The sequence below is a fragment of the Mastigoproctus giganteus genome, chromosome 8 (assembly GCF_048544385.1).
Source record: "Mastigoproctus giganteus isolate SK-2022 chromosome 8, ASM4854438v1, whole genome shotgun sequence".
NCBI classification, from domain to species: domain Eukaryota; kingdom Metazoa; phylum Arthropoda; class Arachnida; order Uropygi; family Thelyphonidae; genus Mastigoproctus; species Mastigoproctus giganteus.
Genome location: NC_143582.1, coordinates 20,905,011 through 20,918,014, shown reverse-complemented (window position 1 = coordinate 20,918,014; position 13,004 = coordinate 20,905,011). Strand labels below are relative to the sequence as shown.

General features: G+C 32.7%; 1 protein-coding gene across 1 annotated transcript in view; it reads right to left on the bottom strand.

The window, feature by feature from the left end:
* LOC150081321 (1-acyl-sn-glycerol-3-phosphate acyltransferase gamma-like) overlaps positions 1–13,004 on the bottom strand; it is a 159,210-nt gene that overhangs the window by 26,771 nt on the left and 119,435 nt on the right. The window contains exons 5-6 of the mRNA XM_090380165.1: positions 8,738–8,891; positions 1,501–1,685 (exon numbers count right to left, since the gene is read on the bottom strand). Of these exons, the coding sequence (XP_090236291.1) occupies positions 1,501–1,685; positions 8,738–8,891 (339 nt within the window). The remainder of the gene's footprint in view (positions 1–1,500; positions 1,686–8,737; positions 8,892–13,004) is intronic.

Here is a 13,004-nt window from a genome sequence, read left to right as displayed (position 1 = left end):
CTGTTGTTGTTTTTTGGTTTTTAGGAGCATTAGCAACTAAGGCCATATTGTTCTGGGGATATGCGGTGGTCATTCCCTGACCTTTCCACATCCTCCGTATTTGGCGGTCACCGGCTTGAACCCCGGTCTAATCAAGAAGGGTGTGCTATGCACTGCTGCTCCTGGCTACGCAGGCACCGCCTGTTGTCAGCAACATGGTGACAAGTGCAGTCTGACAACAAAGGATACAGACGTTGATATCTGGCTAAAAAACCCAACAGAATAATCAAAGTTTCTCACCAAGGGAATCCTCTGATGAACATCTTCAAGGGAGAACACTTTGTATAACATAAACTGAGTTTAAATCACATTTTTAAGGAAAAATCACGGAACTGTAAAACGTGTGTCCGTTTACCAAGGCAGCCATGCACAAAAAATGAAAAAGGCTTGATTAATTTGATGTAAGGAGCATGTCAAATGGATCCCCGAGCAGTGGAAGTCAGTTATTTTCTCAGATGAGAAGAAATTCAACCTGCATGGCTCTGATGGGAGACAAAAGATTCACCATAGATGTGGTGAAGAATACCATCCAGACTGAATGGTGTCTACAGTGAAATTCCGTATCAGCCAAATGATATGGAGGTGCTTTTCGTATCGCGGAGTTGGTCACCTGCAGTTTATAAAAGGTTCCATAAATGCTAATGGATACCTGGCTATATTGGATGGCAAATTGCTGCCAACCATTGGAGACTATTTCAACCTGCCAAGTAACTGCATCTTTCAGGACGACTCTGCTCCTTGTCATCGGGCGAAAAGTGTAAGTAGGCACTTCTGCAGTTAATTTAGCTTCATTTCTGTATTAGAGGTTCGACAGTAACGTGTTTACATTTGTTACAGGTGAAAAAAATGGCTGGAAGAATGGTCCATTACAATTCTTAGCAGGAAACAGCCCAGACCTGAATCATATAGAGAACTGTTGGCATTGTGTGGAATATCTGCAGTTGCCAGAAAGAAACCAAAGACCCTTCGTGAACTTCAGGAAGCCATAATTCATGTTTGGAACCATGAACTATCAGTTGATTACCTTCAGAAATTGATCTTGTGCCTCGGCAATGTGCTGCTGTTATTAGTTTGCACCTGGTGAACTTTTCATTTTGTTTTCCATTTAAAATGATAAACTGAAGTAAATTGAGGGCTTCTGATAACATTCCAGCTATAATTGTCGTATTTACCAAAACTGTTGTATAAAGATTGCAAATGCTCATTTCGGAATATTTTGAGAGTACCTGTCAAATATTACTTAACTTGGCCTTAACTATTAATAAATATCTTTTGTTTATATTTCTATTTTGATGCTAGTCATTAATGTAACATACCATCACAAAAAAAAAGGGTTAGAAATATGAAATTCCTAGGTGATGCACTTTCTTTGAACACCAGTGTACATCAAAAACCAATTATAATAACTAAAAACAAAAATAATGCAAAAAAAACTGTTAGATGTTTAATAAAAACTGCTACCTTTTGTTGATAACATTGATATAACCAATCTGCAGATTCTTCAAGACAGTCTGTTGGGATTTCATTAATTGGGATTTTTTGCAAATATATCTCAGCCTCTATTTTTCGACCAAACAGAACGTTAGAAAAAGTAGGGTCTGCTGACTTTTTTGTAAATGCCAGCTGGAGATCATAAAGAGCTGGTGCTATAAAAATATAAATTGCTTTTATTAAATGGATTTCAGTGTATAGAAAAAATAAAAGATTTCATTACAACTTATTCATACGCAATCCTGTAAAAGTTTATTATGTCTTGCACGTTTGCTTATTATGCAAAACATACAATAATTTTGTCTCATACTTACAGAATTGTATACATCTCATAATGCAATCATGGAAATGTTTATTATGCTTTGAACAGAAGTCAAGAAATTTTCATTTTAACAAGGTCTTAAATACATTAAAATTTTTTTTTTTTTTTTTTTTTGTCCTCGCTTTTCCTCATTATATATATGGGGTCAGCGTTTTTATTGTTTTGGCATGCAATTTTCATGGCCAGATGCCCTTCCTGACGCCAACCCTCACCCTTTATCCAGGCTGGGATATGTGGTGGTCATTCCCTAACCTTCCGCATCCTCCGTATTTGGTGGTTACGGGTTCTAACCCCGGTCTAATCAAGAAGTGTGTGCTACCACTACTGGCTCCTGCCCACCTGGCTACAGAGGCACCCCCTTAAATACATTTAAAAATATACATATATTAATGGTGATTCACTACTTTAATAATTTATAAAATTATACTCATATTTTTTGATAAAATTTGTTATCTATATTATATAGGGGCCATAAATTCAAGTTACAGGGAGAGATGTTTAGACCGGATTGTAGGAAGTTTTATTTTAGCCAGCAAGTTATAAATTACTGGAATAAGTTACCTACATGGGTGGTAGAGGCTGACAGTTTGGGGAAGTATTAGCAATAGCCACATGGTGCAAGGAAGCCTATGGCTTATGCTGCTCCAGCCAAAAAAATAAATAATAAATAAATAAAATAAATAATAATAAAAATAAAATAATAATAAGAAGAAATTTTTTTTATAAAAATAAATAATTAATAAAAGAAAAGGAAATAGACAACCTATGTGTTTCCCTCCTCCCATCCAGCCGACCTTTGAATCTACCACCCATGTAGGTAACTTATTCCAGTTATTGATAACTTGCTGGCTAAAATAAAACTTCAGGAATCGAGTCTAAATATCTCCCCCGCAACTTGAAATTATGGCCCTTATTCCTAGAATCATTTATAACTGTGAAAATTTCGTCTTCATTCATTTTACTTATGACTCTCAGAGCACCTCAATCAAGTCTCCTCTAAGGTGCCTAGTTTCCAAGCTCTGCAACCCACATATTTGAAGTCTTTCCTCATATGGATGCCCTTTTGCCGATCTCACCAGGCAAGTTACCCATCTTTGGATCCTTTCAAGAAGCACATTGTCTTTCTTTAGGTGTGGTCTCCATACTTGAACACAGTATTCCGAGTGTGATCTAACAATAGCCTTATATAATGGGATTATGACATCTTATCTCTACTAGCAATTGTTTGAAAAATCATTAATAGGACACCATGGGCCTTCCTTGAAACCTGTCCACAATGCTCGGAGAACTTCATGTCTGACCATATCGTAACACCAAAGTTCCTTTCCTCCGCTACCGGGCTTTAGTTCAACTTTACCAAGTGTATAAGTTATTTTGAGGTTACTGTTCACCAGGTGTAATACCTTACACTTTGCTGGATTAAAGCATAAGCATAAAAGTTCAAGGGTCAGCTGGAAGGGAGGAGGGAAATACATAGGTTGTCATTTCCTTTTCTCTTATTATTAATTATTATTATTTTGGCTGGTGCAGCATAAGCCATAGGCTTCTTTGTATGTCTGTATGTATGTATATATATATATATATATATATATATAATTATATTAGTGATAAAAAAGGAAAGAAAGAAAGTTAAAAAGACAATAACTAATATTTATGGGTCAATGCAGTTGCAAGCAATCATGCAATACACCCACAATGTCTATAGAATATTATTAGAAAAAGTAAATCAATCCAATAATAATACCATCAGGGACCTAAGAAAATGCAAAAAAAAAAAAAAAAAAAAAAAAAAATATTATCGCTTTTTACCGACAATCTAGATGACTTCAACTGGGGCCAACCACCGAGAATGAAGGCAAAAAACGACAAGAGGTTCTCTGTTTCTGTGATGATCAATATATGCTAAGTAACTTAAATCTAAACCAAATATAAACCAGTATAGGTCAAATATAAATTGAATATAAATAAATCAAATGATGATAAAAGTTAAGAAAAATTTTGAAATATTAGAATCAAAGGTAAGAAATATAAGTAAAATATAAATGTAAGCATATATTAATCATCGTTGACCTGACAGAGAATGTAATTTAATGATTAAAATAAGATTAAATATATAATACATACTACATTTGACCGTATCTAGGACATAATGTAATAGTCGTCAAAATAATATGTGGTGCCTCCTATGTGATGGATACGGTAAAAATAAATAAATAATTAAATTAACGCAAAGAGAAACATGCAGATAGTAAGAAGAAAAACTAAAGGAGTAGGAATAATAGAACCTGAACTCCACAAAGGCAAAAAATAGTGGTATAGATAAGAAATAGTTTCTCCTACGTCCTCGGATTGCCCTAATAATATCGGAGAAATAAAAATAAAGAGTGTAGGACAGTTTAAAGACATTACAAGATATAAGTTGTGGCTCGGGTATGCCCGGGATCGCAAACTGGTTCCTATAGTAGGACCCCGAGCTGAATTTGCATGTTATCTCAGCGTGAATTTAAGTAAATTTAAATGAATTTAACTATATGTATTAAAAAAAAAAAAAAAAATGATACACTGTAATTTGCAAGCCGGTGGGTACAAGTTTTCTACACTGTAAGACACCAAGAATGCAAAGTGTATCCTATGTACATATATACATGGCACTAAATATGACAGTTATGTTGAAAATTATATTGAAACAATAGGTTCAGAAAACAAATTTTTGAAATTAATTATGCTTATTGCTTTCCTGAAGTGATATTTCAGGTAAGCGATAGGGAAATTATTATTAATCAACTTGCCGTACAACGCTGTTAAGCCCGTTGAACAATTTTTATTACTATTGCAGATATAAGCAATCCTTAGACATTGCGATAAAATTATATTAGCATGCACTGATTTTGATATATTAGATCTCCAGTTTGTAAGGCTGACTACGTTAAAATTAAATGCATCTCTTTTATTATATATGTTTATGTCTATTTTATTATTATGGAATATTTCTATATGAAGATCCAAGTAATTTGCTATAGTATCGGAACTATTAGTTTTTTCCAATACAAGTTCTACTGGATATAATTTACTGTAATCCTGGATAAAATGTGGACAATTAAAAACACATATATCATCTATGTATCTGTATATATTTTATTTTATTATTTTTTGCGTTTTCTTAGGTCCCTGATGGTATTATTGTTGGATTGATTTACTTTTTCTAATAATATTCTATTGTATATATATATATATATATAATTTAATGACTTTTGCTACACTTTTTATCTTTATACTGCCTTTTTTTATTTTTTTTCCCCATTCATAGAACTATTAGTGTAATACAAATATCGCTATATTTGCCACCTTTTGACCATATTTTTCTTCCCTTCCCCTCCCCAAGAATTTTACCATTCCCTATACCATTTGCTTGTCTACACTTTATATCTGAATTTTAATTTTCTACCACGTTAATTTAATTACCTTTCAACCCTCCCATACTTCACATTTGTATTATATTTCACATTACACTTTTGTAATTTTGTATTTTAATTTACATTATTAACTTTATTTTTACACTGCATTGGGACTAGCTTTTCTATTAATATACATTTTAATATTAAAATGTAATATGAATATATTACATTTTTGCTTTCCCCCTTTTTCTAATACTACAGACAAGTTTGGAAATGCAGTGCCTGGTACATGGTTAGGAGTAGTCCCCTGATGAATTTCCTGACTATGTATCATTTTTTCATCTACCATATACAGCTTTTGCATATTTGCCATCCCCTGATTCGACCACTTGCTAAAAGTGCCCTCCCATATCTGAATATAGTGTTATTTATTTATTTATTTGTTATTTATTATTATGATTATTTTTCCCCCTTAGTCCCAGTTCATATTTGTACTAGGTTTTTCAAATTCTTTCACGTGTTTGACCACTACGTCACTTCCACTTTCGACTATCCCTTAAACTTCTCTTAGTTCAGGCACTTTTCATTTCCATTTTCACAGACACTATATATTTTACAAACCACACATTATTTATATCTTTTTGCTTCCTTTACTGCTGCACTGTGCATTTTAGAGCATTAGACATATGATTACTTTTGTTATTTTCCTTCTTAACAGTTGTATATTACTACTACTACAACACACACACACACACACACACACACACACACACACACACAGTATATCAGTATATGATAATTATTTATCATATACTGATATACTGTGTGTGTGTGTTTGATATATGATGATAATTTGGTACAGGAGTACCAAATAGGAAGTAAATAAAATAAGATTTTATTTACTTTTTTTTTTCCCTTTTAGGGGCTAATAAATATAGCATAAGAAAGCTATTTAAAAATATACATTCTGGATACAATTTTGTTTAGTTAATGAAATAACAGCAATATAGTATCTAGTACATAAATACATAAAACACACATTTCAGTAATGCCAACAGTTTTAATTCCTGTGTTACTCTCCAAGAATGTTAAGTCCGGGTTAATGAAAATTTACTTTCTCTATAAAAGTGTAAAATGATAACACCTCCTGATGATAGACCTGAACAATATAGAAGTTTGGAGGCAACGCTGGAGCACATGATATCAATTAGCTATCTGCATATTGGAGAGAATTAATGATTATGGTATTTTTATTAGTTAACTCTCTCTTGGAGTTTTAGATCTCTATAGCAGGGTCATCTTATGGGACAGCTCTCTCGAAAGATCTTCAGAAAATATACTGCACAGTAGTAGTTTGAAGAAAGGTCACTCTAAAATTTCTTGGCAGTTGGGCCACTTCAGTGTTTTCCCACACAAGAATGCTAAACCTAATACCATATTTAATGAATCTTCTCTTACTGACAATGCTTCACAGCCCCCAATTCCCACTATATCTGATAATTCTCATTACAAAGATTTTTTTTCCTTTTTTGACAAAATCTTACCAACTTGATTGGCCAATATAATTGTGCAAAGAGTATTTTAGCTTTCCATCTTTTCTCATTTATTATTGAAATCTGAAATGGGAGTGAAAATCATGCAACATAATTTTTAACTCCCAGTTTGTGGCTGAGCTTAGCCTAGCCACAAAAAGTGAAAAAGATACAAAATTTGTGCATGATAGACTTTGGATTGTAATCAAAAAGATTAGACAGTTTTTTAAACAATTACAACACTGTCTGTTTTAACATGTTTCACATTTGTAAAACAAATTTTGAAATGATATACATTACACAAATGAATATATTAAATACTGAAGTGAGAGATTTAATTTTGTTTAGATATTTCCCTGCTCAAATTCTGTTACATTACATATTCATACAAAAGCAACTGTAACTTTCTTGGAATTTTCTTTTCTTACTCTGTTTTCTTTTGAAATCCATACAAAACAAGAGTGAACTGAAAGTGATGTCTGTTAATCCATAATTTCTAAAATATATTAATTATACAGTTCAAATTTCCTAGGTATTTATTATAACTGATAATTGCTTACATCCTAATTTTCAAAATAATCTTCACACTGACACTACACCATCATTAACCCAGTGCTGAAAGTTAATTTGTCAGGATATCACAACATTTGCACACATACCTTCCAAATCCCAAATCACTAATGATTGTTTCCATAGTATTATGACCACAGTGCGCCTACTGAACAATCTCTATAACAGACTCATCTATTTGCAAGAATCATGTTTTTGCCACTACAGTAAATGCTCTCTCAGGCCACTATTTTGTCCCTAATGCTTGTTTCTGTCTCTCCATAAATTTCTCTGACATTGCTGATATCAATTTTCTCTTTAATACAGACATTAGTCTATTATGAATTACAATAATAGTGCATCCTTCCTTGGACAGAAATCCAATAGTGACCCTGTTTCAGTTTAATATCCATAATGCTCATGGCTTAAATGGACTATCTTCTCCTCCTACACATTGTGGCCAGCAAAAATTTCTCTAAATAGTGTTTCACCTTTTGCTTCATACTCTTAGATTTTACTGTTTCCAGAAGGAAAAAGAATTACATCACACAAGTATAGAGCTATTATTGAATTTGCTAAACATAAAACCTTTACTGAAATATCATAAAACCTTTTGCTATATTAAATAACTGAAGTTTTTTAATTTTTTTATAGTACGTTTTTTAATTTCTTTATAGTACGTTATGCACAGGTCAGGGATGTGCTATTTCAAGGCTACCTGCTATTTGATGAGAAACAGTAAGTCTTGAAACAGGCTGCCATGGTAGTGTCTTTTATTTTCACTTGGTGTCCAAAATGTAACAAAAAGGGTGGTGGGGCAGGGCACCTGTCAGATGATAACTTCCTTTTTTAATTTCTAGAAAATGTTTTTGTTTTTTTTTAAATTCTGCTTAAAGAATGCAATATATTTTGGAATCACCTGTTGAGGTGACCTCAAAAATAGCTTTTTGGTGATGTTATTTGCTTAAAGTTATTCTCAAGGCAACCCACACATAAGAAATTTTGTTCTGTCTTGAGTACTGAAACTATAATATTGTTTATGGAGCTTAAATTATGTCAGTTACTAAGTGCAAAGGACAAGACAGTCCACCATTCATTCATTTCATTGGATGTGTAGCTTTTGCTATATTAAATAATTGAAAGATGGTTTAAGTATATAAAATTTTATAAAAAATCATTAATAAGCAATGGGCAAATAAGCATATCATTTGGTATTACCCCAATATATCAACAAAATAATAAAATTATTATTTATTGAAGATTAATAACTAAAATTAATTTTGTAGTGAAACAATTATCAAAGAAATCTTCAATACATGTAGACACGAAAAAAGTTTGTTTAAAAATATATGGAAGTAACTATATAACAAATTATATTAACAAAACAAATTAATTTTTAAGCAACGTACTTTTCCCTTTAAGACACTTGATACTTAAATTAAAACCTCTTATTCTTGGTAACAGATGATATTTAAACTCTGGCAAGTTTTTCTGTCTAGCAAATTCAACACTAGCTTTATGCTTCTCTGGTGTAAATCTTGTTCCTTCTGGAAAGAATAAGATCTACAGAGCAAAAAATGAAAAATTATTAGAGAAGTTCCTAAATATACTTTGAATCTGAAATTTCATAGTTTAAAGTTATAATTAAAGTATTTCAAAATAATCTGATTCAAGGAAAAAGAATTCATGTTAATCAAAAACATTAAGAAAGCTCCCATCTATTTTGAGCATAAAACACTTTAGATAATTATGTTTAGAAAAGAATTATTTCATAAAGCTTTGCTTAATTTTAAACTTTTTTTTATAACACTATACATTTTAAACTTCACAGATCTCTCCCCCAAAAAAGAATGGTGTGACCCAAATACCTTTATATATATCTCTTCATTACCAGCTGAAAACATTGGAGACACAAAAAAGACAAATACTGAGTCCATATTTATAGATCTGTTTTTGATGTTGTAGTTTGCATTTTAGAATTTGTAATTTGTTTTTTAGATTTCATAGATTTGTTTCTCATATTCAGTGAAGAAATTATAATTCTATTTTATTCCAATCTACTTTTTTAGCATCAAGATGTTCACTAGAACAGTTCATTTTAAGAAAAAACAAAAGTCTTTCTACAGAAACCACATGCCTTCTGTAAAAATTACTTTCCTCTATTTGCTCTGTTATTACATTATAACAGGGTGTTTTGCATTAAGGTGCCAAAATTCTACGAGCAATGGGAGGGACAGGTATTGTTAAAAGGAACAAAAATGGCCTACAAAGATATCACCAAAAACACATAATAAACATTTTCATGAGTGAGTTTCTGAATAGCACGTAGGCCACTTGGAGTGAGTTTTTTTGAGGAATTTAAAGTTTTGTAAAAAGTGCAAAAGTAAGTACATAAGCACCTTTAAATATTAATTTATTTCCCGATTTTGACTTTATATTTGAACATTAGAACAAGATTACTATCAAAATAAAATCAAAATTTAATAATAAAAAAAATTAAAATAAAAAACAATTCTTCATACTTTTTGATGCTATATCCTCTACATTTACATGTGTTAATTTAATTCCACTTATTTGTGTGAATTTCTGTTAAATAAATGAAATTAACAGATGGAAGTGATGGCAAGACCATATCACAAATGAGGAAATAAGAAAAAATACTGATATGGGCATTTAGAAAAGTTGAAAGAAAGGAGCTAATGTATATTTAAAAATGAATAGTAATAGGCCCAAGCAAGCAAAGAAGAAAGCGAACTGATGTATTGAGCAAGTATTAGAGTAAAGAAAAATATTCTGGCTAGAGTTAAACATCTAACAAGAAATAAATTAGCATAAAGGAAAAATAGTGAATAGAGGACTGACAGTCCAGATGGACTGATCTCTACCATCACAGTGATCTGTATACCCACTGAATATACCAGAATTGGATAAAGATGATATACATTTTAAAAATGCCCAATTTTTACTAAAAATACTTGCACTCAGCTTGTATTTTTGGATGTTTTTCCTGCTATCAAAAATTCAGAATTGGACGATTGTGCAAAATCTTTCCGTAAAACTAAACCTTTCATGAACAATTTTTCATTATTATACAAGAGCACTCATATCATTATTATTTCATAAGGGTTATTATTGGTTGTTGTTTGTAATTTTGTGTCACAAAAGCTGCTTCCAGTTCCTTTGTGATGTGACCATATTGTAGTAACTGATCAAACTGGTCAAACAAGACTTATCCTAAGAAACCCATGCTTTGAAGTATAATTGCAGTCTTGTCTAGATGATATTGCATTACTTCTTTTAACAGTGACTCCATTATTTTTCCCGGAACAGAAGTTAAACTAACAGGTCTGTAATTACTCGTGAATTACCCCTTTGTGAATTGAGGATACATCCGTACATCTGCAGTCCAAAGAAACATCCCCAGAATCTAAGGATGCTCTGAGAATTATGGCTAAGAGTTTGCTTACTTCCTTTGCTGCCTCCATTAATATAACTGGGCAGATCCCATCCACCCCAAATGCCTTGCTTATGTTTAAATTCAACAATTTCTCTTCCATTTTCTTCTCAGTTATTACAAAATCATTAGCTCTCTGTGAGAACTTGATAAACTTCTGGCAATCCTTTCCTCGACAAATTTCTCATGTGTGAATGTAGATGCAAAATACTCATTAAGTTTGTCAGAAATCTGAGCAGGATCATCAACAGTCAAACCATCGATATCGAGTGGAACAATTTGATTCATCACCTTTCTTCTAGTGTTTACATAAGTAAATAAGTCTTTGCTGTTTTTCTTTGCATCCTTCACCAAATTCATAATCTGCCTTCACTTACCTGACCTGACCTCCTTTATGACTTGATTACAGACTAGTTTATGTCTACCATAGGCTTCTTTATTGTCCAATAATTTATATGCATTCCATGTACTTTTCTTCTCTGCCATGAGTTTCATCAGTTCATCTGACATCCATTTAGGCCTATACCTTGAAGAATATTTCTTAGTTCGTATATAAAGCCTAGTAGCTTTTATGATTAATTCCTCGAATAGTTCCCATTTAGAATTTGCTAATGGTAATATCATCACTCGGTCCCACAGTATAGAATTTAAAAACTGTCGGAGACCACTGTAGTCATCTTTCCGAAAGCAAAAACCCCTCCCTTTTACCCTTGATGGTAAAGGGAGGGGTTTTGTCAGTGTAACGGCCCTGGACATGGCAGGTTTCTGCATTCAGAAGTGGTTGTCTGTATATCTACCAAAATCTTATACTTATAATTAAAATTCTGTTTAACATTAATGTATACACTTATATGCATGTTGTTATAATTTAAACTAAGGTTTTAAACTTAAATTAGTGGGTAACTCGCTGATATGTAGATATGTATAGTATCTTATGTAGGATGGCACCTCAACGAAAGTTCAACTCCGCCTTTGTACACTGTGATGGTTGCAGAGCACTGTAACAGGCCAGAAATGTGTGTAATATTATGTTCATGCAGAAGCCAGCAACAGTGCACACGCACATACAGTCATTCTCAGGAGACAGGACAGCAGAAGACGAAGAGAATAGCATAAGGTAAACAAAAAAATAATAAATAAATAAAAAAATAAAATAAAAAAAATAAAATTTTTATGTCTTTGCCCACATCATTATGCAGTGCTGACCAAAGAAGTCCACAAAATAATGTCATCCAAACACAAGATCAACAGGAACAAGTTCTAGATCATCATCATCATCATCAGCCATTTTCAATCCACTGCAGGATAAAGGCCTCTCCAGCAACTTTCCAGTTCCTTCTGTTTTGTGCAATGGCCATCCATTTACTATCCACAAACTCATGAATTTCATCTGTCCATCTCAGTCACCGCTTCCACGTTTTCTTCTAGCTCCTCTTGGGTACCATTCTGTTATTTTCTTAGTCCATCTGTCATCATATCTTCGAGCTATGTGTCCTGCTCAAGCCATTTTAGTTCTTTAGTTTTGTAAGAATGTCCTTTACCTGAGTTTGCTGTCTAATCCATGTGTTTCTCTTCTTATCTAACAGTCTGATTCCCAATATAATTCGTTCCATTCTTCGCTGTGTAGTTCTCAGCTTCTCTTCCATTCTTTTGGTGAGTGCCCAAGTTTCACTTCCATAAGTCATGGTGGGGAGTATACATTAGTTCATTATTTTACGTTTCAGACAAATTGGTATATTGCTCCTCAGCATGTGACTTTATTTCCTCTTTCCCTGTTTCCATTGGTAATGCTATCCACCCAAAATTTATTCTGCTCTTGACTTCCAGCCATTTATCATTATTATAGCTAATGACCTGTCCCAGATAAGTATATGACTCCACCTTTTCAATTATTGCTCCTTCAATCATTATATCCCTTTCTATGGCATACTTGTTCATCATTACTTTTGTTTTAGCCATATTCATCTTTAGTCCAAAATCCTTACTAACTGTGCATAACTGATTAAGATTTTCCTCTAATTCTTTGGGATCATGGCTTATGACCACAATGTCATCTGCAAATCGTAAATGGTTTAGGTACTCTTCATTCACATTGACTGCTTTCTGCAACCAGTCTAATCTTCTGAAAGCTTCCTCAAGGGCAGCAGTAAACTTCGGAGATATTGTCTCCTTGTCGAACTCCTTTCTCAATTTTAAATTTGATATTGTCTTTGTCTAGTCTA